The sequence below is a fragment of the Ceratotherium simum genome, chromosome 6, assembly GCF_057802395.1.
Source record: "Ceratotherium simum simum isolate JZ-2026a chromosome 6, ASM5780239v1, whole genome shotgun sequence".
Taxonomy (NCBI): Eukaryota; Metazoa; Chordata; class Mammalia; order Perissodactyla; family Rhinocerotidae; genus Ceratotherium; species Ceratotherium simum.
Window position 1 is genome coordinate 80924657 of NC_141905.1, and position 27400 is coordinate 80952056.

At 44.6% G+C, this 27400-nt stretch overlaps 2 protein-coding genes across 2 annotated transcripts in view; both read left to right on the forward strand.

The window, feature by feature from the left end:
* LOC147916919 (scavenger receptor cysteine-rich domain-containing group B protein-like) overlaps positions 1-6335 on the forward strand; it is a 49212-nt gene extending 42877 nt beyond the window's left edge. Inside the window, 5 exon segments of the mRNA XM_087433020.1 lie at positions 577-724; positions 3244-3434; positions 4627-4656; positions 5319-5360; positions 6256-6335. Of these exon segments, the coding sequence (XP_087289146.1) occupies positions 577-724; positions 3244-3434; positions 4627-4656; positions 5319-5360; positions 6256-6335 (491 nt within the window).
* Positions 6336-22045: 15710 nt separating this feature from the next.
* Positions 22046-27400, forward strand: part of LOC101392905 (scavenger receptor cysteine-rich domain-containing protein DMBT1) — a 38835-nt gene continuing 33480 nt past the window's right edge. Inside the window, exons 1-7 of the mRNA XM_087432757.1 lie at positions 22046-22124; positions 22866-23177; positions 23989-24021; positions 24499-24525; positions 25139-25292; positions 26092-26309; positions 26914-27225. Coding sequence (XP_087288883.1) covers positions 22061-22124; positions 22866-23177; positions 23989-24021; positions 24499-24525; positions 25139-25292; positions 26092-26309; positions 26914-27225 — 1120 coding nt within the window. The 5' untranslated portion in view covers positions 22046-22060. The remainder of the gene's footprint in view (positions 22125-22865; positions 23178-23988; positions 24022-24498; positions 24526-25138; positions 25293-26091; positions 26310-26913; positions 27226-27400) is intronic.

A 27400-nucleotide genomic window follows, 5' to 3' on the forward strand; every position in this document is an offset into this window, starting at 1 on the left:
GTGCGTCGGTGCGCGCCCAGGATCCGAATCCCGGCCACCAGTAGCGGAGCGCACGTACTTAACCGCTAAGCCACAGGGCCGGTCCAGTAATAGATTCTTAATAGTACAATTTTAATAAATTACAACTGATGTTGGGTGGAACACTGCCATCTTCATATACATAGGGGCTCCACATGGGCTCAGCCTTAATTGGGAAAATGAAGCAGTTTACTCATTACTACTGGTGACCTGACAAAAATCAAAGCTACAGAACCCACCACTAGGGAGTAACTGGAGGGAAAGATTCTCGCTAATATTGGATAACTGCGCTGCCCAATGAGCCCGTGTCAATGCTGGACTTCTCAAAAGAAGTGAGAGATGTTTCAAAATTCAGACAATTTCATACCCTAAGTTTCTAAATTTGCAGGAGTTTTTAGACTAGTTTACATCTCTCATACATCCTAAGACATACCCACAAAGTAATGACAAATGAAACCTTTTGGGGAAAGAAATAAAAAGAAAAAAAGTATGAATTACAAAATTAGTAAACTGAACAATGAAAAAAACTGAAATTCTAAAATATCTTTCTGCTTTTAGAAAAATCTCAGTGTGGCAGCATTATCACTAACTCATCTGGAGCGATTAGGAATCCCCCAAAGAATGAAATGCATGACAACGTAACCTGTGTGTGGGAAATCAAGGCCAACGCCTTCAACCATATACTGCTGGCATTTCCATATCTTGAGTAGGTCATAAGTATGTTTCTTAAGTACACTGCGTAGTTTAAAATTCCAAGCATTTATTCCTTTGGTTGATTCTCATAACTAAAAGAGTCCTTCATGTCTTTTTTAAGTTTTTACTTTGAAATAGTTATAGACACACAAGAAGTTACAAAAATAACACTTAGAATCCCATGTACCCTTCACCCAGCTTCCCCCATTGGTGTCATCTTAGATAACTGTAGAACAACTTCAAAATCAGGAAGTTGACATCAGTACAATACTGTTAGCTCAACTACAGAGCTTATTCAGTTTTCACCATTTTCTACATGTACGTGTGTGTGGGGGGGTGTGTGTAGTTCTGTGCTATTTTATCCCACGTAGAGATTCATGTAACCACCACCACAATTTGGATACAGAACTGTTCCACCACCATAAAGGACGTACCCATTTACCCTTTATACTTCAAACCAACCCCATCCCGTCCCCTGCAACCACTGATCTGTTCTCCATCTCTATAGTTCTGTCATTTCGAGAATATCAATGGAATCATACAGTATGTATCCTTTTGAGATTGATTTTTTTCACTCAGCATAATGCCCTTGAGATCCATCCAAGCTGCTGTGTGTATCAATAGTTCGTTCTCTTTCATTGTTGAGAAGTATTCCATTTGTGGATACTAGAGTTTGTTTAACCATTCCCCCACTGAAGGACATTTTGGTTGTTTCCAGTCTTGCTGTTATCTGTAAAGCTTCTATGAACATTCAGATACAGGTTTTTGTGTGAACGTAAGTTTTCATTTCTCTGGGATAAATGCCCAAGAGTACAATTGCTAGGTTGTATGGTAAGTGCACATTTAGCTTTTTAAGAACATGACAAACTATTTTCCAGAGTGACCACCATTTTAGATTCCCATCAGCAACACATGAGAGATCAGTTTCCCCATATCCTAGCTAGCATTTGGTATTTTTTACCTCAGCGGTTTGCAATTTTCAGTGTACAAATCTTGTACATGTTTTCTTAGATTTATATGTAGGTATTTCATGTTTTTCAGAGTGATTGTAAATGATACTGTGGTTTTAATTTTGGTTTCCACATATTTGTTGCTATTATATAGAAATAACGATTGATTTTTGTGTGCTTCCATTAATTTTTTTGCGTGTGTGTGAGGAAGATCAGCCTTGAGCTAACATCTGTTGCCACTCTTCTTTTTTGCTGAAGAAGATTGGTCCTGGGCTAACATCCGTGCCCATCTTCCTCTACTTTATATGGGACGCCGCCACAGCATGGCTTGACAAGCGGTGCATCGGTGTGCGCCTGGGATCTGAACCTGCGAATCCCGGGCTGCTGCCAAAGCCAGAGCGCACACACTTAACCACTGCACCACAGGGCCGGCCCCCGAATAATTTTTTTTTAACAGTTACACAAGTACTTTTTTTTTTTTTTGAGGAAGATTGGCACTGCACTAACATCTGTTGCCAATCTGCCTTTTTCTTTTTTTTTCTCCCCAAAGCCCCAGTACATAGCTGTGTATCATAATTGTAGAGTTGTAGCTCTTCTATGTGGAATGCCACCTCAGCATGTCTTGATGAGTGTGAGAAGGTCCTCGCCCAGAATCCAATCCTGCGAACCCCAGGCCACCGAAGCAGAGCGCGCGAACTTAACCGCTCCACCACCAGCCTGGCCCCCCATTAATTTTTAATTAAAATGAAATCCACCTTATATCCTTTGGATAGGTATGTGTGTGTGTGAGAGAGAGAAAGAGAGTGTATTCAGCCTGCAGGCTAAAGATGCAGATTCCAGGGATCCCTAGACCTAATAAATCAGGACATTTTAGGTCTTAATACTATAACTAGTTAGGTTGACATCATTCATAGATGAACGTCTTACGGAAATTAACCCTCAGAAACAACTTAAGTTCTTTGTTACTCTTGAATTTTGCTTAATCAAATTATGACTTGGAATGGACGGCTCATCATGCTAAGACCTGGAATCAGTTTTCTGATTCCAGCCCTAGTGGCATCTGGAAAAAACTTCACAACAAAGAAAAACAGCTGACAAAATCAGATAACTCCCAGAAAGCAAGCTGAGCGGATTTGCTAGCACACTTCCCTCCAGGCAGGTCAGCTGCCCAAAGCTTATAAACAGGTTGTTTGGAACATGGAGCCATGTCCTACTGGCAGGCTGAGCAGCCTCTGCCCTCTTCTGGACCCTCGATCAATTGCCCTGATTTGCCTGGCATGCTCTTGGCCCTAGGCTTTGAGGTACCATACAGTCTCAGGCTGCTGGAGGCCTCAGCAGGGGTACACCTAGCGCTTCAGCCTCCTCTTCCCTCTTCCAGTTAAAATCCCATCCCCTTAAGGCAATGGCTCTCAGAGAGAAAAAATGGGATGAGAGGAATCCATGCTATGTTTGAATAACTCACAGGCTTTTAATCTGTCCCCGGCCTCTTTATAGTAAACAAATAAAGGGTTTGCTCACAGCATACCTCCAAGATCTGCTGATGAGGAGACTAAGAGGCACCCATCGGTGTTTGCTTCCCCAGCCTTGACTGCACCAATGAATATTTTGAAATCCTGGACGGCCCTCCATCCTCAGCAAAGTCCCTGGGGAAGACCTGCGCTGGTTCCTACCTCACCTACGTGTCCTCCTCCAGCTCAATGACCCTCGTGTACTTCCGAAGCTTCAACAACAGAGGAAAAAACTTCATTGCTTATTATTATTCTGCAACCAAAGGTAACAATGGTGGTTAAAGAAAGAACTCTGGAGCTGGACTTTCTGCTTCGGGACAGTTATGATCCTGTCACTTACTCCAGCACCTTGGACAAGAGACTTGACCTCTCCATGCCTCACTCCCTTCCCTTTATAACGGAGATAATAAGAGAACATCACTTCCTAGGTTTGTTGTGAGGGTTATCTGAAATGATGCAAGCAAAGCCCTTACCACAGTAGTGGCCCATCATAAATGCTCCATAATTGGCAGCTGCATCATGGGCTGCTTAGTTTCATGTAAACACCTTGTTGCAATCAGTCCATTAGGAAGCCATTTCTAAAGTTACTCTCAGTCTAGTGCTAGGTAGGCATTTTAGGACCTACAGAAGAAGGTGTGGTCCCAGCCTAAGAGGGGCTCATACACAACCTAGAGGGAGTTCATGACAAACATATGTGAAGCAATTAGAAGACAAATAGAATACAATAAATTAAGGCAAACAAATAGAATATACTAGAATATACTAAATTAACATCTCAGCAAAAGACATTAGCAAAGAGAGAGAGCAATGTAGGCTACAAATATTAGGGAAAACATAGAAGGAAACAGCCTTAGATTTGTCTTTAAAACTGGCTTGGCTGTGGCTGGAGAAACAGGGAGAGGGTACAGCAGGTGAGAGAGCAGTGTGGGCACAGAGATGGGATGTGCAAGGTGTGTGGCGAGAAGGCAGGCAGACGCTAAGCCAAGGGCTTCTGATGAAGCACATGTACTCAAAGTTGGGTAATGACAACAACAGTGATCAAGATAACAGCAAACATTTACTGAATGCCTATTTTATGCCAGGCAACATTTCAAGCGTGTTTCATTTCCTCTAATCCTCACACAAACCCATGGTTCTTCCCCTTTTTCAGATGATGAAACTGAGGCTTGGAAGGTTCAGTAATTGTCCCGAGGTCACCCAGTAATGGGTCCTGCACTATTTACCACTAAGAGAAAAGAGGCTGAGCTCACAGACAGTTCTTCTAGCATCCACCTTGTCCAAGATGCTGTTCAGAACAGTCTCCTGGACTTTTAGCAAGTGCAGGGTGACTCATTGAGCAAGCTTGGGAAACAGGCTGTAAAACACAGAGGAGATGCTCTGGGTCACAGAGTGGACCAGGGAAAGTCACTGTGATTGTGATTGAACAGTTGTCAACAATGGTTTCCTTGTATTTGCAGAGGCAATTTCTCGGACTCCGAATCTAATCAGTGAGTCACGTTTACTGTTGTTACTTCATCTGCATTCCTCCTTCATGTTTCTTCCTCTGTCCCCACTCCTGGTGCTTTTATGTCATAGTTTGATCTCTCTCATATATGTTTCCTAATTTCCTGTATAAATCCACCATAGCTGAGAGATTCTGTCTGCACACTGTTGGCACAAGTATGATGCCCATTCACACTGGAACCAAGTTACACATATCAACAATTGGGTCACTGTATATTTAGAATTGTTGATTTGACTTCCTAATTCCTTGTCTTTATCAAGACAATGAAACACCCTTGGTCAGACTCTCTACATTCAGGGAAAATTAACAACAACAAAAAGCAGAAGCCTACAGAAGAAATGGCTGCCTTCCCCTGAAGGACATTGATTGTGAGTGCACATTAACACAGAACAGCACAATTTAAATGTCATTGTATTATATTCCAATGACTGAGCAGAAGATGGGAATATTATGTCTATTGGATCCCGCACGCCTGAGAAACATCAAGACTCACATGTAAAGAGAGTTTGATGTGGAAGGTCACTTATTATAAAGAAGATAGGAGAATGAATCAGCCAGAATTTTGGCGCTTAGTGGAGACTAATGCTGCTATCTTGACTTGCCTGAGTCCCCCCTTTTTTATTTAAGGGTGTCTTATATCCACAGCAATCCCGACATCAACACCCAAGGTGGTCACAGCAAGACCAGGTAAGCCCTGGACTGTGTCCATTCGTCCCCAGGTGTCCTTTCCTCTTGGTACCTGCATGTGTGTCTGCATTTGTACCTACTTCATGGGCAGAAACTGGACCAACTACAAGTGGCTCAACTGTTTGCAAAGGTGCCAGTTGACTCTACCCAGACTTTTCAGGGTCATTCAAAGCTATTGGGAACTTTTGGCTCTGTCATCCTGTGGTGAGCAAAGTTCATTTTTCTGGAGCCTTTCAGAGTTAGCAAACCCTGAGCAGCTTACAAGTGCCTTGTAGTGTGGTTCTACCCTTTCTTTATATGGCCAGTCCTGATCATGGTTAACTTCACATCTGCATCACTAATAGGCTTTTTCAAAGTGAGTTGAGTGTCAGAGCCATTTCTGAGGCAGTGAGACGGAATATCAAAGAAAAACAGTGACCTTCGGAATCAGGAGACCTAGGTTAGATCTGCTACTTACCAGATGTGAGGTTTGTGGTGAATCACTTTGCTTCTCCAACTTTTAGTTTCCTCATAGATAAAATTGGAACACCGATTCTCTTTTGCTTCCCTTCCTGAGTTATTATAAAGGTGAAGATAAACACACACACACACAAAAGCACTTCACAAAATTGCAAATCACTGTGCAAATTATTTGTAATGCTTTTCTGCATTGAACCAAAACATATTAGCACATACCTCTGACCAAACAGATACTCAGTTAGTGGAGGTTTTAGGCTAAATGTTATTTTGACAATCCTAATGACCTATCAACCTTCCACTAGGAGGTTGACTAGCTGACTGACTCTTTTACCAAGTTCTCCATCCGCAATAGCAGTGTGGGGTGGGGAGCTCAGCCAGCTCAGGGGAAATGTGCAGTGTCCCCAGAGGGCAATGGTCAGAAGGTGTCTGTCCGCAGGGGACTGGCCAGAGCTGCAGCTGGTGGGTGGCTCATGTCAGTGCTCAGGACGCGTGGAGGTCCTCCACCAGGGGGCCTAGGGCACTGTGTGCGACGACCTATGGGACCTGAATGAAGCCGAGGTTGTGTGCCGACAACTGGGGTGCGGTAGGGCTACATCTGCCCTTGGGAAGGCCCACTTTGGCCCAGGCTCTGGAGACATTTTCCTGGACAACCTCCAGTGCTCTGGGGTGGAGCACTACCTGGGCCAATGCACCCACTCAGGCTGATCGGAACACAACTGTGGCCACCATGAGGATGCTGGTGTCATCTGCTCAGGTCCCCTCTCCCCTCTCCCCTCTCAGGCAATAATTTCTCATGTTGTGGTTGAAGACATTTTGAAACTATGCAGCCCAGATGTAATTTTCGTCCATCCATCCTTCCACTTATTCGTTCATCAAACAATCCTTGAGTGTCTACTCTGCACCAAGCCCTGGGCTCTGACACACGCCCTGCCATGGCAGCTCCACGTTGCACACAGAAGGTCTCGAATGTTAGTGTGCACCAGCACCACCTGGGGCATTGCAATGCAGAATCCAGGGCCCCACCCCCAGAGAGTGTGACTAACTAGGTTTGGGAAGGGGATCTGGAATTTGCATTTTAACAAGTAGTCCAGGCGATTCAGCATGAGAGTAGCCAGGGGTAATCCAGCCCTGTCTGCTGTCGGACAGAGGACCCACTGGCTGTGCCCCACCCCCTGAGGCCAAAGACCCGGGCAGAGGAGGGGTGAAGTTGCCCAGGATGCAGTTCTGGTGCTCTGGGTCATGTGCCCAGAAAGACCATGGTCCTCTCCTTTTCATCCCCCACTCACACCCTTGTTACCCCACCTCCTCCACACTTTGGATTCACTGAACAGAGTGACCTATTGCCTTTCTTTATGATTCAGACGCAGAAGACCTGCCTCCTCCCACACCTCCAGGTACGTCCATATTTTTTTCTAGTCTAGGCAACTTTCTAATAATAATAATAGTAGCATTAAATATTTGTAAATGCTAAGAGCCAGGCACTGTTCTGAACCCTTGGCATAGATAACTCATTTAATCCCCACACTAACCCCCTGAGGCAAGTGCTTTTCCAGAGAGACAAATTGAGACTTAGGAAGTTAGTAACGTACCCAGGGCTAGCCAGTGGATTTGAATCCAAGCTGTTGGTGTCTTGGCTACCTTGCTCTTGAATGCACCTAGCTGTCCCCACGCAGCCTCAGAGAACACACATGGTCACAAGTCATTGGCAGAAGTGTCTCTCGGACACTTGCCTGAAGAAGAACTTGATGTGTTCTGGACATTTGTGGGGGAAGGCTAGCTTTATGTGTTGGGGTCATGAATGAGAGGGGCAGGGCTGTCTAAAGTTAAAGGACCACGGTTGGGGTCAAGGGCAGTGGATATTCAAATGAAGGCTCAACTGTAGTCTTCTCATTTTATGTAAATCAGCTAAGCTGAAAATTACATGGATGATTGGGAAATGATGAAGACCGTGTTGAGAGAAAGGAGCCATTCTGGTTATCTATTGCTACTGCAAAACGTAGTGGTTTAAAACAACAACCATTTAGTTATATGTCATGGTTTTACAGGTCAGAGTTTAAGCAGGGCTTGGCTGGGAGATTCCTCTGCTCCACATAGGATTGAGCAAGGTCACTCAGTGGTGTTCACCTAGTGGCTGGTCTGGAGAGCCCAGGACAGCTGCACTCACATGCCTGGTGCCCTGGTGGGGACAGGTGGAAGGATGGGCTCAGCCAGGGCCCTCTTCCTTTCCAGGTGATCTGAGGGCCTCCTCACATGGTCTCTCCAGAAGGGTAGTCAGACGTCTTACAAGGTAGCTTAGGGTACCACGAGCAAGCCAGTGTTCCCAGAGAGAGGAAGTGGAAGCTGCCAGTCTCTTAAAGCACAGCATCACTTCTGCCATATTCTGTTAGTCAAAGCAGTCACAGAGCCCACCCAGGTTCGAGAGAGGACCTAGACTTCACCTCGTGACAGGAGGCACATCCAAGAATTTGTGGCCTTTTTTAATCTGCCACAGGACTGTAGAGAATACTTACTGAACACTTTCAGACTTTTTTCTTAGTTTGCACTAAGTACATTGACATTTCTAAGGAAACACTTTACATTTCACTAACTTGTAGATGAGAGTAAGTATTTTTCCCCTGGATGTCCTCATTGTCTCCCTTTTTCCCTTCTAGGTCTTTCTACAGTTTCTCAGGATCATATAACAGGCAGCCACTTGTTTTAAACCAAAATGGCAGCTCCCAAATGGTAGCCAAGAGAACCATCATAGTAGATGCTAGGCGGTGTGCCCAGGATGTGGCATAAAGAGACCTGCACAGCATGGATGGGGGCTGCTTCTCTGCTGCCCATGCCAGTCCTGCCATGGTCCCTTCCATGAGAAGGCCAAGGAAGTCAGGACCTCAGCTGGAGGAGCCCCTCAGTGCTCATCACAGCTTTGCCAAAGGGCATGGCATTAGTGCTTCTAATGCCTGTAAATACTGACTTTTCTAACCAAAGGAGCAGGCTGGGAAGGGGGCATGTGGATCTGCCCAGGTCAGATTAGACAGGAGAGTGACAAGTGACTTGAAGAGAATGTGGCAGTCCATCTGACTATAGTTAGCCTGCTTCCTCTGGGTACAGTCCTGTAGTGGGCACCCACGATGGGCCCCAGTCCATCATCCCCTGCCACACATAGAGTTTTCAGGAAATCCAACTCCCAGGAGTTTCAGCGTCAGTCTGACTTCGCCCAGTTATTGTAACCCACAAAGGTAATCAACAATAGAGCTATGGGATGACTGGGCGCTTCACCACTTCCCGCCACTCATCGCAGGAAAGACCAGGAATCTGTGGGATTCTGGGAGGATTACAGGTTGGTCAGGGGATAAAAGAAAGAAGAAAATTAAGCAACTTCATAATTTAGGGACAAGGTCAATAAAGCATATTGTGTTTTCAACTTTCCTCTAAGATAATCATCTAAGTTTTCCACTTTTTCATGTGGCATGCTGCTTTAAATATATATGTGTATGTGTAAATGTATACCTATTTGTATTAACATGAGAACTCAAATGGAAGAATTAGATTTCACTTGTCTAACTCTTATAGATCCCAAAACCTGTAAGTTCCAGTCTCAGTAGATACTGAGTTAAAGGAAACACAATCTACCCAGAAAAAGTGAGGAAAAAGTAGTTAAAGGGAAGCCCCAGTCAAGACCTCCCAAAACAGTCCACAACATCCCCTTTCCCTTTGCCTCCAGCTCAGCAGACCCCAAAGATGTTCCAGAGCCTCTTGTTCCCCAAACCTCAAACTCACCCCTTACCCTGGCACGCACAGCCTCTCTCTCTGCCTCTCCTTCCCTATCTCTCATGTAGATCTCTTGTGTCTCTCACCCAACAAGCAAGAATCCCTCCACTTAGAAAGAGGGAGGAGATAGTAAAGAGATTGGACAAATATAATATTTTCTTTATCAGATGGTAGAAGGAGAGAGGAGGGCAGAGAACTCTCACACATTAGTACTTTTTGATGCATCAGAATTAGATTGAATGGATTCTCCTTTCCAGGAGACGTTTAGGCTAAAGATCTATTCAGACAGCCCTGTGTGTGCTCACCCAGGTGGACTGCCGCCTGACTCCACCAGGCCTCTGATCATCACTGGGATCACACAGTGATGCTATGAGGACACATCTTGACATCTTTTTCCTGTTGTTTCAGGAGGAAGTAGCTCTTGTGGAGGAGTCATTTCTAGTCTCTCCGACTCATTTTCCAGTCCGCTGTATCCGAAAAATTACCCAACAGACATCCAGTGTGTTTGGGAAATCCATGTGGATAAAAAATTCCGCATAGAACTCATGATCCCAAGTTTGAAGTAAGAAAACAACTTTTTAAGAGAAGTTTCTATCTAAATAAGGATATTGGTTTTGAAATCATAGCAAAGATACTTCTTTTAGTGGGAAACACTTAGGGGTGAAACCAGAAGAACGCAAAATTCTTTCCAAGTTGAAGCTTAGGTTAATTTTGTAGTGCTATCCAATGAGTTACTTCTAACTTGAAAAATTCAGTAAGTGACTTATTAACGTATTTGACTTAACCTTATTTTGACAGTTTTTCTTTTGATTTTTCTAAAAATATCACCAAAATCCTCCTTACCAGCTTTGCCCTTCTTGTACACTGGGTACAATATTTATCCTCTTAGACTTTCTTTTTCCTTTCTCTAAATTTTAAACAAATAACGAGAGGCTTTCCATTCACACACATTAGCAAACTAGTGGCCCTGCATCTTCCAAATGTTGCCTCAAAGTGGAAGGAGACACTAGAGTCACTGCCTCGTCTTCAACATGAATAGAATAAATTTTCCAAAGTCACTGCCATTTTTTTATCTCCATGACATAAAATAATAGCTGACATTTTTTAGTGCTGTGGTGTGCCCAGGCTCTGTACTATGTCCTTTGTCATATTCCAGTGTCACTACAGCCCTAAGATGGATGTCCTTGTCATCCCCATTAGAGATGAGGAAACTGAGCCCCAGAGAAGTTAACTAACTTGCCCAGGGCTAACTCATCTAGATCTGTCTTATGTCAAAGACCTAGCTCTTCACCAATACATAATTCTTAAGCATAGACTGCATAGTTTGCACAAAGCTCTTCTTCTTGTTGTATGTGACACACATCGTGCTACAAACACAGCAATACTGTGAAATGCTATGAAAATCCACCTTTAGCATGCATGGAATTATTGCTTGGTCCATGGAGTCAGACATGCCTATGCCAAAGAATACCCTAGAAACATTTTATCTTTGTTTACTAAAACCCTAAGGACACAGATAGCCCACAAAGAAGTGAGAAACTTGAACTCACAGCTCCAAAGTCTATTATGTTATCAATTGTCTATGCCTTCAAAATCCCCCTCATACACATCCCTTGAGAATAACTGCTAAAGTGCAAATACTCTTCTATATGTGACATTATTTTTATTTTAAAATCAAGTTTTTTCTCCCCAAGAATTTGAGTATGGAAAGTTTTGTAAAATATAGAAGTAGGAAAATCTGGCTGTGATGTTGATTACATGCTGATCATCAGGGTGATTTGACTGTTAAGAATTTATTTCCAGTGTACATTAGCACTTTCTAATGTTCCATGTAGGTTGTGATTGCCCAAAACCCTTATGATTTTAAAGTTTCTGTTACTAAGTTATAACCATAGCCTCACAAATTCCTCAGACAAAGAAAATAATAGTTCTGATAATAAAAGAACATCTTTTATTATCTAAAAAAGTTAATTGATATTTTATGTATTAATACGCAATTTAACCTGTAATCCAAATACTTAATCCTATGATGGTCGTACTTTCCAAGCTTGAAGATCTAGGAAGTTCTAAGCTGCTGCTCACCCTCCACTTCGATTCCCCCAGATTAGAAGATGTCCTTGGATGTCCCTACGACTCAGTTGAAATCTTCGATGGACCCAGGATTGCCTCACTCTCTATGGGGAAGTTCTGTGCCTCAGTAGCTGTGATGTTTTTCTCCTCCTCGGAAATCATGACAGTGGTGTTCCGAAGTGACTCTATGATTACCAACACTGGCTTTTATGCTCTGTTCAATGTGATTCCCCAGGGTGAAAGACAGTCAGGTAGGAAGCTTCAAGTAGGTTTTTGGTCTTTAAAAGGCAGAACAGTTTCTAATTTGAGGGACACCCCTGTTAGCAGAGGCCTGGGATTCAGTTTTAAAAGCCCCCACACTTAGCCCCATAAGCCTCACTGCATGGCTGCTAGATTTTCCCACTAAGAAGGCCACATGGGCAATTGAAATAGGCAGTGATGTGCAGCCTCTACCTAACTAGGCAGACTGCTCCTCTCCACAGCTGCGTCTATCATTACTCTCCACTGGTAACTGTCCAGAGTGCTGAAATCTAGAAGCCAAACATTCCTGAAGAATCTACTTCCCTCCACCAGTTGGCCTACCTAATACCTTGAATGCATTGGACCCTAGACTCACCCAAACGAGGGGCTTGGGGACTCTTTCAGCCATGGCTCTGTAGGCAGTCATTCCAGAGTCCAATTTGCACCCAGCAAGCACACTACCTGCCAATTATGGGGACTCTGAGGTTCAGGGGACCCTACTGAAGCCCCAGTAACTCTTTCAGGTCACCGAGAAACCAGGTAGTAAGTTGCTGGATGCAGTTTGAGGCCAGGGCTGAGGGGTGTTTGTGTCTGAGTAAGGGAATTCCTTATGTATTTGATCCTCAAAGGCATGTTTGAGATCTCATCCTGGGGAGGCTAAGTAAGGTCCAGCATTTGAAATCCAGACCATTCATTGACTCAAGATCACCATTCACTCACCCAATAATACTTACTGAGGTCCTACTATGTGCCAGAGTCAGTTATAAGTGCTGAAGACACAGCAAAAAGTACAGTGCCCTTCTCTCATGGAGTTTGCAGTAGGGTGGACATGGGGGAGAGGTGGAGGATCAAGACACAAGAAACAAGTAAATAAGATAATTTGGGGACAGTGATAAGAGCTGAGAATACAGATCCAGGTGGGATAGAAAAGAGTGCCTGAAGTGGACAAGGTGCTACTGTGGATTGAATAGGAATGGACTGCCTTGCTTAGGAGGTGATATGGGATGAATGACAATGAAGGGACATTCCAGGAACAGAGAATATCAAATGCAAAGACCCTGAGGGAGGAAAGATTTGGACATGTTGGAGAAACAGAAAGAAGGCCAGTGTGGCAGATCTTGTGGACACAGTAAAGGAAGGCCGTCCCTAGGGCATCTCCAGGAGACAGCAGGTAATTCCAGCTGGCCACAGCCTGTCAGCCGAGAAATAGCCATTCTCATGGGGCTTTATGAAGTCATAGACACTCTTGTGGCCCAGGTGCCTTCAGGGGATTAAATTTACATTTATCCAAGCACTTATCCAAGACATGTCCAAAAAAGCCACTGGGAACCCATTTCCCCAGGAACCCAGCATTGTGACACAGAGAATCACACAGTAAGATCTGCAGGAACTAAGCTGTGCTGGGGGCTGAGTGCTGTGCTTTATATTCATGTTCTCATCGACTTGTCATCACAGCCCTCTGAGATACATGCTGCTGGAGTCCCCATTTTACAGATGAGGAAACTGAGGCCCAGGGAGAAAGTAACTTGTCACAGCTTACACAACTAGGAAGCAGTAGAGCTGGGATTTAAACCCACCTCTATCTCACTCTTAAGCCCTTAACCCCAACCTATTATGGAATCAAGACAGCCTTAAGGCTTTGCTCTTGCATTTATTTGCCTTAGCCACAAATGTGGGAGCTAGAAATCCTTCCTATTTCAAACTTCCCCGACTCAAAAATAAAATCTTGCTCTGTTTAGAAGATGGACCAGAGCTGCGGCTTGTGGGCGGTTCCAGACGGTGCTCAGGACGCCTGGAGGTCCTCCACCAGGGGGCCTGGGGCACAGTGTGTGATGATCTGTGGGACCTGAAAGAAGCCGAGGTCGTGTGCCGACAGCTGGGGTGTGGATGGGCCATTGCTGCTCCTGGAAAGGCCCACTTTGGCCCAGGCTCTGGAGACATCCTACTGGACAACATTCAGTGTTCGGGAAGTGAGAACCACCTTGGCCAGTGCCCTAGCTCCGGCTGGTCAGACCACAATTGTGGCCACCATGAGGATGCTGGTGTCATCTGCTCAGGTAGCCTCTCCTCCCACGGCAGGTCCTTTCTGATCTTTCAGCCAGCAGCGTCTTAGTGATGGATGGAGAACATGCACAGAACAGGGCCAGGGAAACTAAGGACAGTGGCCTGACAGATGCATGTCCCTTCAGCTGTGTTGACAGTGGAGGCTGAGAGCCTGACTCCTTTCTGAAGACAAACACACAGTTGGCAAGTCCTGTTCTCTGTAACTTTCCCAGGTCTGAAGGTGCTTTTCCAGAATTTAAACATGTCCTTGTTCTTGTGTGACACAAAGCCTGCCTGCTTGAGAAATGCCCACACTAGAAAACCACCACTTCTTTGCTTTCATAGATTTTAACTTAAATTTCCTAAATTTACCTTTTTTTCATGCATGCAGATGCTGGATACTGGGCTCCAGATGTGACTCCTGCACCCCCAGGTAGGTCTGTCACTGTGAATTTCTAATATCTCTGCAAAGTGAATAAGAAGTCTAACCTCTGTCCTGACCTAGACACTGGTGGACAGTGACCTAGACACTAGAATCACCTGGGCAGTCTTTAAAATTCCTGATGCCCAGCCTGCACCCCAGACCAGTCACATCAGAATCTCTGGGGTCACATTCAGTCATCAGTAATACTTAAAGCATCCCATGTGATTCCAACATGCAGCCAAGGTTGAGAACCAGTGGCTTGGACAATGAGCTAAGAGCCACATTTCCCAAATGAAATGACATCCAAAACTCTCCTCTCTGGATGGCAAAGTGAGTATTGGCAGGAGGGAAAAGAAGGGTGAAGTTTCCATCACAATGGCTGAAAAGGGGGTCAATATGGAGAGGAGAGAAAGTGGAAAAGTTTCCGTCTCGGGGACGTGGATTGGAAAGTGAAAGTATGCAAGAAAACAACGATGCATTGAATGCCAAACTCTTGCAGCGGGTCAAGAGCAGACTGAGGGTGAGGAGTGAAGCCATTTGGGGCTTCTCTGTGGGCCTCCTGGCTTAGCCAACACAGCAGGAATAGAGAAAGAGTAGACCTGCTTCTGGTAACCTACTCAAAGTCGATGTGTGGCAGTGACCTCCCAAACTCAAGATTCCAGCTATATCATGACATGTGTGGTCCTGCCTCCTGCAGCCACCTTCCTCTCCAGGACAAGTTCTCAGCTGCCCAGTTCCCTGCTCACTGCCACACTGGGCCCCATCCAGCCTCTTCTCCAACCCTGCGCAGCGACTGCTGCCACCCTCTGCCCTCAGTGGGGGCCTGGGTATGGGGAAGGTCAAGGTCGGGGATGCACCTTGTGGTGTTTTGGGGTGAGGCAAGGTGGCTAGCAGCTGTCCCTACCATGGGCTGGAACCACCATGAAGCATTTGGAAGGACACTTGGTGGAGGCCTCTTACCTACTTCAATCCAGGTTCCAAAGTCATCCCAGGTGGAGATCGCCATCCCTTGTAGGCTGCCCATCTGGTGTGGGTTGCAAGGTGGGCCTGTGGGAGATTGATTTCTCCACCCCTGGCTGAGGCCCCACATTTTCATTTTGCACTGAGACCCACAAATCATGCAGCAGCCCTGGAGGGGAGGCAGGACCCGCAGAACACTTTCTCACAGACTAAGAAGCAGCGAAGTTCCTTTTGATTCCCTCTGGCCTTTCCTCTTCTTCTCCAATGAGGGATCTCTCCTAGCCTGGGGCCAGGAATGGTGGGGGTGGGGCATGGATTTCAGGTTCTCAGAGAGCTCTGTGCCCAAGCCTTGTTGCAGCCTGGGGTTTCAAACCTCAGAAGGCTTTTCTCTTTTTTCTCCCTGCTATAATGTCCCTTTTCTGAGGCATGAATGCACATCTAACTGGAAAAGAGAATGGGTCATGGAATAAAAGAAATTCTGGGGGAGAATGGAACCATTTATGTCTAAATAGTATCCAACTGTAAGCAAAACTCTTCTTGATAGAACATTATACACCTGCCTAGACAAACACACAAAATAAGGACTTTGCCGTTTAATTCTTTGAGGGAAAGATTGTATATGAAGCATTTTAACAAAAGAAAAATGCTTCTGAGACACTTTAGTTTAGAAAAAATTCATTCTGCTGATATCCAACACTCTTTCTGGCAAAGAACTCAGAAGGACTGCTCTTCACCTTGCAGCAGTGCTGCCTGAGGAGAAAGACAACGGGTATAGAGGAATTCTCATACGCATCTGACCCATTTGCTTCAAACTCCTTCCTTGCTAAACCCTTAGTGTAAAACTCAAACAAGTACCAGCTTTCCAAGGAGCAGGCTTTCCAAACCTGCCCAGCCCTTGGCCTGCCATGCAGTGGGGACTAAGGAGACACCTAGAGTACAGAAATATATGCTACACAGAAATCAAAGCCAAAACGACACATGAAAGAGGAAGAAAGGACCTTAACGCATGTTAGAGCTCCCCACTGATCCCCGTCTTACTTCAGTGGAGTGTTGTCCAACCTACCTTTTCCACCACGGTTCTCAGCTTTCCGATTTTTGTCCTTCTGCATTTCAGCACTTGATAAATTTCTACAGGCATGGTGGCATGCTCATATGCCCAGTGGTGTTACTGCGGTTGATGCTTTGTGACTGGTCAACCTCAGGACAGCCCTTGGGTTGGTGGACCCTAACACATAAGAGAAAACAAGTCATGTAACTGTGCATTGTTGGTGACTTCTTGGTGAATCACTGAGAGAAGGGAAGAGGCTGCATCCTAGATCAGGGAGAAAAAAGAAATGAGTGTGTCCACACCATGTATTAAGACTCAGGACTAGTGACAGGACTAGTCACTTAAGTATAAGAGATTTTATGACGCTAAGCTCTTTCCTGATTTTCTTTGGTTTTGATTTTTCCAGCTGCCATTCCTCAAGCTGCTATGCCACAAGGTAACTCTCTTTCATTGAAAGTATAACCTGTAAAGGATGGAACCACTTTGATAATTCATAAAAGCAGAATAGACATCTGCCTGTCCTGGCAGCCATGAGGGGAAGGAATTGGTGGGATGGAGCCCTCGCAAATGGATGGACTGTCTACATCTGAGATGAGCTGGTTTGTATGACAGGAAGTTGGGGAGAGCGTTCATGAAGCATCAGCTGGACACCCCACACCCGCCATGTGTACATCCAATCCCGTTTCCGGTCTCACCTACGGTTTTAGAGTCCTGCCTGCCAGTCATACATCTTTCCTCCTCCCTAATTCCCTCCCAGGGGTACAATCACATGCCAGCCAAGAACAACTATGTCTAATACCAGCATGATCCCTTCCCATTCTGTAATTCACCGTGGAGCTTGGTGGAATTCTGGATTCCACACTGGGGAAAATAGGGAGAATGCGAAGTGCATGCCTGAAGAAGCCAACCATAGGTCTCTTGTCTGCTTTTACAGAAGGAAGTAACTCCTGTGGGGGAGTAATTTCAAGCCTCTTGGGCTCCTTCTCCAGTCCTTGGTATCCAACAAACTACCCCACCGACGTGGAGTGTGTCTGGGTGATCCACGTGGCTGAGAAGTTCCACATAGAACTGACCATCCTAAGCCTGAAGTAAGCAGCTTTGCCTTCCTCTACTTCAAAGGCCAGATTAGACTTGAATCCATGCTTTCCGCAAAGTGGTGGCCTTTCTATGTGTCTTAGTCAGTTTGGCTGCTATAACAAAAATATCATAAACTGTAGCTTATTTCTACAGAAGTTTATTTCTCGTAGTTCTGGAGGCTGGAAAGTCCAAGATCAATACACCAGCAGATTCGGTATCTGGTGAGGACTTGCTTCCTGGTTCATAGATGGCCATCTCTTCACTATAACCTCACACGGCAGGAGGGACAAGGGAGCTCTCTCAGCCCTCTTTATACGGGCACTAATCCCATCATGCGGGCTCTGCCCTCATAACCTAATCACTTCCCAAAGGAATCCATCTCCTAATACCATCATATTGGCTGTTAGGTTTTATTTTTTATTTTTTATTGGGCCCACCTGGATAATCCAGGAGACTTTCCAGGATAATCTCCCCATCTCAAGATCCCTTTTTTTTTTTTTTAAATTTTTTGTTTATTGCAGTAACATTGGTTTATAACATTGTATAAATTTCAGGTGTACATCATTATACTTCTATTTCTGCAAAGATTACATCATGTTCACCACCCAAATTCTAATTACAACCCATCACCACACACAAGTGCCGAATTATTCCTTTCGCCCTCCTCCCTCCCCGCTTCCCCTCTGGTAACCACCAATCCAAACTCTGTCTCTTATGTGTTTGTTTGTTGTTGTTATTATCTACTACTTAATGAGGGAAATCACACGGTATTTGACCTTCTCCCTCTGACTTATTTCACTTTGCATTATACCCTCAATGTCCATCCACGTTGTCACAAATGGCTGGATTTCACTGTTTCTTATGGCTGAGTAGTATTCCATTGTGTATATATACCACATCTTCTTTATCCATTCGTCCCTTGATGGGCACTTAGGTTGCCTCCAAGTCTTGGCTATTGTGAATAACGCTGCAATGAACACAGGAGTGCATGTATCTTTATCCATTGGTGTTTTCAAGTTCCTTGGATAAATACCCAGCAGTGGAATAGCTGGATCATACGGTAGTTCTATTCTTAATTTTTTGAGGAATCTCCATACTGTTTTCCATAGTGGCTGCACCAGTTTGCACTCCCACCAGCAGTGTATGAGAGTTCCCTTCTCTCCACATCCTCTCCAACACATGTTTCCTGTCTTGTTAATTATAGCCATTCTGATGGGCGTGAGGTGATATCTCATAGTAGTTTTGATTTGTGTTTCCTTGGCAGTTAATGATTTTGAACATCTTTTCATGTGTCTGTTGGCCATCTGTATATCTTCTTTGGAGAAATGTCTGTTCAGGTCTTTTGCCCATTTTTTAATTGGGTTGTTAGTTTTTTTGTTGTTGAGATGCATGAGTTCTGTATATATTTTGGAGATTAACCCCTTATCAGCTGTATGGTTTGCCAATATCTTCTCCCAATTGTTAGGTTGTCTTTTCATTTTGTTGATGGTTTCCTTTGCTGTGCAGAAGGTTTTTAGTTTGATGTAGTCCCATTTGTTTATTTTTTCTATTGTTTCTCTTGCCCGGTCAGACATGGTGCTTGAAAATATGTTGCTAAGGCCATCTTTTCACTATAACCTCACACTTGGCAGAAGGGACAAGGGAGCTTTCTCAGCCCTCTTTATAAGGGCACTAATCCCATTATTCGGGCTCTGCCCTCATAACCTAATCACTTCCCAAAGGAATCCATCTCCTAATACCATCATATTGGCGTTTAGGTTTTAACATGTGAGTTTTGAGATGACACAAACATTCAGCCTACAGCACTGTGTGACAAAAACTTGCACTTTTTAGATGAGAATTGGTCTGGTCATCTGAGCTTAGGAGAGTCTTATAGTCATTGAGCTCAACTTCCTAAACAATTGGAGAATATCCCACGAGCATCCCTGACACCAGGCCATTGAGGGAGCCTCAGCTGGGGTGACCCACCCATGAAGACCTCACCCCTCCACTCTCAACCAGCTCCATTTGGGACACAGCTTCTTCCTTTGACTGAACCCAAATCTTTTCTTCACTCCTATTTTCTGATCTTCATTCTTTCCTCTGATGCTACACAAAACAAATCTGTTTCCTCCTCCTTTCAAGAATTTCTATCATGTGTCTGCTAAGATTTCTTCTACAGATTAAGTAGCCTCAGTTCATTCATTCCTCTTATCATACACATTGTACTTCCTACTTCTTTCTCCAACAATCACCCATTTTTAAAGGAATTCATTCCTATTTTAATGCATATTTATATGCATGTATATATACATATATATTCATATACACAAACATGAGTATCTTTTTAATGAAAATATTACTTTTCCTGATAACGTTTAACCCTGGTTTAATCTTTCTATACTGGGTTATGTCTGGGTCATTCTTTCTTACTGTTATCATCACACAATCTGTCCCAGATCTCTGCCACTGCTTTCCATCTGTGTTTGTTGGCCACGGCAGACGAGGATCTGAATGGTTAAATGCTGCCTTCAGATGTAAAATGGGTCAGCAGTGAAGTGAGGGACGGATTCAATTAGTTTTACATGATGGCTAAAATTCTTTTTGAACGGGGGACACAAACTAATATCAGTGATCATTATGTATTATGAGCAAATTGTATTTATCATTCATTCATTCAGTCCACACTCATTTATTTATTGAAAGCAATGTGAGAAGATTTGGTACCATATATTTCAAATCTATGAAATTCACAGTTCTAATGTTTTGGGGCACAGAATATCATTTTATCACTTCTGGAAAGTGGTTATTCCAAGCAGCTGTAATGACCCACACTCTCTGCAATCTCAAGGTTATTATACCAACATAAATTTCCTACCATAGTTTCAGAGTACACAAATCAGGGAGCTGTTTAATGTGTTGCCCAGAGCCAGAACTTAGTTGCTGATTTCCAGGTTTCGAAGTTTTTGAGTCTAGATTTATTGATATTTGCTTTTTGTTTTTTAGGACATAAAGTTAGTTATTTGCTCCAGTGATTCTCAATTGGTAATGATTGTACCTTCCCACAGGACATTTGGCTATGTCTGGAGACATTTTTGATTATCCTAAGTGGGAGGGTGCCACTGTCATATAGCAGGTAGAGGCCAGGGATGCTCCCATTGTCCTACAATTCTCAAGATAGACCCACAGCAAAGGATTACCCAGCTCCAAATGCCGATAGTGCTGAGAAACCCTGATTTGCACTGACAGTTGCTTCAGTTTTTCTATTTCAGCTTCTATGGAGATTTGTTTCACACTCAATTTGTAAAAATTATATCCGTATTTAAAATATGCCATTTCATTCCTGCTAAGTGAAGTATGTCCTGTTTTCTAATGAAATGATTTCTCAGATTACAGTGTCACCTGTTACTGCCACACTGTTGTCACCTTACACACGAATGTTATCACTTTTTCTTAATTTAAAAATGAGTTATTTTGAGGCACTTGGCTCTTACTTTATTGGAACAGATGTGTTCGGCAATAAACAGGTTTTCAAATTCAGTAGCTTGTGCACAAATATAATTGTGTCCATTATTATGCAATGAGCACTTATAATGCATGCATCAAAGGCTATTCTCTGTTGTTTAAATGTAAATGTGCATATCTCACATTTTTATTGAGTTAGATAAATGTTTATGTTCGTATATTTATTGAACTTGTTTTCTGTGCAGGTCCTGGTCTAGAAATGGGCTTACAGTGGTGAACAAGACAGACAAGATCTCTAGCCTCGTGGAGTTTACATTCTAGATGGGGAGATATATAGTACTCGAATAAACCAGTAACTCAATGGACAATTTCAGTTAGTGATAAGTTGATAGGTGCTATGAAGAAAAAAATATATGCATATATGGTAATATGATAGAGAGTGAAGGGAGTGAAGACAGCATTAGGCAGGATGATCGCGGCCAGCTTCTCTGATCATCCAGGTTAGATGAAACATATCATGAAAACACTTCATTTGAACCAATTTGGGTTATTGGAGGAAAGACCCCTACTCAACAGGCCCTCAGAGCTTTTGCAGTTGTCACCATTTCTCCCTGCTCTGGGACTTGTTGAGAGTTTTACCCAATGAGACCCTAGTGGACACTTGCCACCACCTCAAGGAGTGGCAGAGTTTGAATAAAGAGTCAGGGGACATTCAGGAGACACTCAAGGTTGAGAGGAAGATGGTGGGAGTGACTGAAAGCCAAGATTCCAGTTCAGAAGTTGATGAAATAGACCAGATGAAAGATGATCAAAGGCTGCCTGACCTGGGCAGTCCCAACAGGGAAGGACAGGAGGGCAGGTCCAAGTGATATTTAAGGGCTCAAGTCCACTAGTAGAATGTGTGGTTGCAAGGAGGTGGCAGGGATGATTGCAGTTTCCGGCTGGATGCGATGCAAATGATAATTCTATTTAAGACATTTCTGCAGATTTCCTTGGGGAGATTAACTCTGCCTTTGCCTCCTCAGATTAGAGGACATCTATGGGTGCCCCTATGACTTTATTGAAGTGTTCGATGGACGGCAAGTTGCCTCACTCTCCATGGGCAAATTTTGTGCTGGGTCAGATCTCACATTCCTCTCCTCTTCAAACATCATAACCGCAGTGTTCCGAAGTGACGCCATGATCACCAACACAGGGTTTTATGCTCTGTACAATGCCGTTCAGCAAGATGAGAGGGACAGTGGTAGGTGTCCTAATACTTACTTAGAAGAGAAGTTAGATCTAATTTGTGTCCTTTCCCTTTAAGAGAGGAGATGCTTTCTAAATCTGACCCGCGTGTACATGTTCATTAATGACATCCTGAGTGACATCCACTATGACACTAACAGACCCCAACCCACCCCTCACCCTGCTCTGCCTCTCACTGTCATTTTCTTCCACCAAAACATCCTGGCTGAAGAAACAGATGGCTGAAACTCATATCTTGCTTGGCTGTGTGTGTAGATGGAGGACCAAAATGAGAGCTTCCTTCTTCTCCGAAGGAAGGGAAAATGCAATAGGGCAATTCCTTCTGGAACAAAACTATCTCAAACTACAACTACCAGCCCACCTGTGTCCAGCCAAATTCAATACAAAAACCCTCCAGAACACTTATACAGACCTCTTAGGTTCTGCAGCAGGATATGGGGAACATTCCAGAGCTCTCAGTAGATTATGCTTAGGGTGACCATATACTTTATCCTCCAATCAGGATACTTATGAGAGTTTAAAAGAGACTCTAAAATAATTAATAGGCATTAATTCGCCTACAATAGTCATAAGGCAGGACTATTCCAGGCAAATCAGGACACAGGGCCACCATACCCAGAGTCCAACAGCCTAATATGGGAAAATGTGCCCAAGTGCTGGGCATTCTCTATCTGCAGAAGGTCCTAGAAAGTGGAGACAGCACCAAAGCTCAGAAGCCTGTTTCCCTGTCCCCCAGGTGTGTCCCTGAGACTGGTGAACGGCAGTCACAGATGTGAGGGCCGGGTGGAGGTCTTCTACAACGGCACCTGGGGCACAGTATGCGATGACAGCTGGGACCTGATGGATGCCAGGGTGGTGTGCCAGCAGCTTGGCTGTGGTGAGGCCTTGTCAGCCCCAGCTCAGAGCTACTTTGATGGAGGCACTGGCCACATCATGCTGGATGACGTGCAGTGCACAGGGAACGAAGCCAAGGTGTGGCAATGCACGCACAACGGATGGTTCTCCCACAACTGTGGGCACCACAAGGACGCCAGTGTCCTCTGCTCAGGTGAGCCTCCATGGGACACAGCACACTTCAGAGACAGAATCTCAACCACCAGCAACCTCTGGGAAGGAAGAAGTAAACACCAGCAGGCAACTACTCAGAAAGGAGCCCTGGGCTTTAAGCCATCTTTTTAAGTCAATTTGCTTAAAAGTTAGTTTTCTTCCTCTTAAATTGTTGTGTCTGTAAAATGTTCAAAGTCCCGCCTTAAAAGTTGTGGTGATTAAGTAGAGGGTTTGTATCATCAGACATCCATTCCTGGATAGGCATGCCGTGGTGTTGGCGATACTGCACTCTTTCCTGAATATGAATAGTAACTGGTGTCCAAAGAGTGCTTACCACGTGCCAGGATCTGTGCTAAAACCAGTGCATTCATGTTCCCATTTAATCTGCACAACCTCTAATAAAGTACAGACTTTAGCACCCTCATTTTATTGATGAGACAACAAAGGCATATCCAAGATCACACACAGGCCCGTACTCTGTAAGTGTGCCTCCAAGGTACTGTGTGAAAGACTGAGCTAGGCTCTGTTACTAAAGCTCCTTCAGTCCTGTAACTGACCAAAAGTAAATAAATACCATATTATCAGTTTTAGCACTTCCAGCAGCTAGCCATCACGAGACTGAAAAGCAGTCTCTCACCCGGTGGCTGCCACAGGCTGCCAACCTTTAACCAGCATTCGTGAGTTTTGATACCACAATCCCAGCTGCCTAGAATAGAATGTGTTTGATCCTTAAAAAAGTACCTGATTTTTTTTTAAATTATGTGACTGCCTTACTCAATCCATCTCTCACTCTGTCTTCTATCTTTGAGTAGGTGTTGATGGCAATCCAAAAGTAGGACCAACATGTATGGCTCTTCCATACTTTTCAACCTGTTGCCAGTTCCCTGATGTATGTGAATCCTGGCTACTCTTTAATCCTGAAATTGGGGCACAGTCAATAACATAAATTCTCTGTTGCAAATTAACAAGAGCAATGCAGCTCACTAGCGTCGACAAAATGGTGGGGCTGGGGGCAGCAGAGGGTGGGAAGAGAGGTAGGAGGGAAGGAGAGTTCAGATTCACCGAAATGCAATCTCTGGGCCCCTGGGATTCCCTGAGTCAGTATCTGCTATGAACAGAGGGCTAACTGCTTGCTGTGATGACCATGCCATAGATGCCGGGAGGAGCAAGGAAATAGAAACCCCAGGGGCAGCGTCTTCTCTGTTCACTGGGGCACAGAGAAATCACAGCTATGAGTGTCAATATTTTTGAGTGCTTTAAAGGAGCATTCTGGATCAAAGCCCTTGCTCACGGTATCGTTTTTTCTCTGTGTATTTTCACAGGCTCGCCTGAGGACAGCCCCCCTACAGGTACTTCAGCTTTATTTAAACCCTTCGTGTGGTTTAATATTTTCTTTGTTTTCAGTTTTAGCACTTCCAGCAACTAGGTGGCTGCTCTTTCTTCCTTTTACATGTGAGAAGCCCCAACACAGAGAGGCCTTTAACAAATTCCACACCAAATCCAGTATTTCAGCCATGAATGGGATGCTTTAAGTAATCTTGGTCTTGATTGCAGCTACAGTTTGTATATAATACAATGAAGGATCTTCTAATACACACTGTTTTATAACACACTGTCCGAGAATGGAGACTTTGGCTGCATCGTCTTTGCATCATTTTCATTAAAACCCATGCTCAGACTTATCTGTGCACATGGGTTCATAAAGCCCGTATATGTCACTCTCATTTTCCCCTCACAATAACCCTGTAAGCTTGACAGGCACATGTAACGGTCTTTATCTGACAATGAACAGCGTCGGAAACTCAGAGGAGTCTCCAAAGCCGACTTTGTCAGTTACCAGCAGAAGCAGCCCCAGAACAAGTTCTTCTTTCTGCCCTCACTCCATCCCCTCCTGACCCTTGCAAAAACACCCGTAGAGGTCAGTGTGCCCTTCTAATGGGGTTTCTTCACTGTTTCTTGCAGATGAAAATTTCCACTGTGGTGGTTTGCTCACAAATAGTTCCGGCTCCTTCTCCAGTCCTTGGTACCCTAAAAAATACCCCACAAATGTGGTATGTGCCTGGGACATACAAGTGGATATCAGGGCTCATGTCAAACTTACATTTGAAGTGGTGAAGTGAGTACATAGTTCCTAGGTTTACTGTCTTCTTCACTTGGTTATAGACACCACCAAAAAAAAAAAAAAAAAAACCCAACTTCCATATTTAATTCTCAAAAGTGATTTTTTTTCAAAAGTGAGGAGGGCCTTGGAGGCCCATTCAGTAACATGGATCATATTTTAAATACACAGATCTTTTAACCCAGCAATTCTAGTTCCAGGAATTTAATCCACAGATAAAGGCTCATGTGCACTGAGGATAGTCATGGCAGCATTCTTTTAGAGCAGCAATAGGTTGGAAATAATCTAACTGCTCATCAGGAGGGGATCAGTTAAGCAGATTTTGGTACATCCATATGTTGTTGTCACACACGTAGGTTGTGTTGCTGTGGAATGATCTGCAAGATAACCATGGACAGTGATAGAGTCGCTGCCATTTGCGCATAGACCACCTCCAGAAAGAAACTATTCATTGTAGCTGTTTCTGGGAAGGGGAATGAAGCAAGAGGGGACTAGTCAGGGGTGAGAGAAAAATTTTTTTTTCACCAAATACCTGTCAATACCACTTAAATTATATTCTTTGTACTTGTAATACATATTCAGAAAATACAATTGAATGAAAACTTTAAAAATTAAAAGATTGTTAGAAACAGGGTACATACTGCCCGAGTCAATAGGGTCGTCATTTCCGCCAACCTGTGTGAAAAGATGTAGGTTTCAGACAGCTTTTCCAGAACACTTCCTGAACTAATCTGGGTGGGACTTACTGGGAAAAAGCCCCAGTGGACTGAGTCTGAATGATATCCTTACTTCACAGGATGGAAAACTTCTATGGCTGTCCGTACGACTTCATTGAAATCTTTGATGGCCCACAAAACGAATCTTTTTCTCTGGGAAGATTCTGTTCTGGTAGAACCCCAATATTTACCTCCTCCTCAAATCGCTTAACAGTGGTCTTCCACAGCGATGCTATCGTCACCAGTGTTGGCTTTTATGCATCCTATGAGTCTCTCGTGCAAGACGGGAACGGTACTGGTAAGTCCTTTTGTCATCTTAGCCCCTGGTCCTGCTTGGTATTGATGGCGAGGTTGGACGGCCCACCCTATGCCTGGGCATTAGGGACTTGAAAGGGGTTCCCCAACTCCTTAGTTTACCCCCAAGTTCTGACTGGAGAAAGTGGTCAGATGTGGAACCACACATCTGCATACACCTTCTGATAGTAGAGCGCCTCACACGTACTGGGAAAGGGTTGGCTGATGCTGCCCTTGAGCCTGTTTCATTCAAAATGCACGTGTAGTGTCTTTTCACTTGCCTAGAGAACACTATTCCTCACCCGAAGCAGCAACAGCCAATGTTCGCATGCTTGGGGCTTCCCACCTCACACGAGGCTTTCAGGGGGCCTCCTTCAGCTTCTGTCAAGTAGACAATCCTAGTCCCCCCAAAAGTCAGTCACACTGACACTAGAGGTCAAACCCAAAACCCCTTTGCAGCCCCCTTAACCCACAGTGGTTCCCTCCCCTATAGGAGAGTGGAGACTTGAGAGCTGGTCGGCTCAGAGGAGATGCCCAGGTCTTCCTCGAAGGCTGTGGCAAAGGGGTCACCCCCAGAGCAGTGACGTGGGCATGTCTGTGTCTCCCAGATGTGGCGCTCAGGCTGACCAACGGCAGCCACTGGTGCGAGGGCCGCGTGGAACTACAGTACAATGGCAGCTGGGGGACCATATGTGATGACAGCTGGGACCTGCGTGATGCCCAGGTGGTGTGCAGGCAGCTGGCCTGCGGCAGGGCGGTGTTAGCCCCCAGGCAGGCGCATTTTGGCCGAGGCCTGGGCCCCATTGCTCTGGATGACATGGAATGTGTGGGGACTGAAGCCAGACTGTGGCAATGCCTGCACAGTGGCTGGTTCTCCCACAACTGTGGTCACCACGAAGATGCCAGCGTCATCTGCTCAGGTGGGCCTGATGCTGAGGCAGGGGGTGGGAGAAATGACATTCTGGCTCTGTGAGTCTTCTGCAGTAGGGAAGTCCTGGACAGTGCCGGTGTCACTGTTTCCCAAGCTTCAGCCTTCAGATGGCCCTGCGTGATCCCTGCCATACCCACCGACCACCCACTAACCACTCATCTACC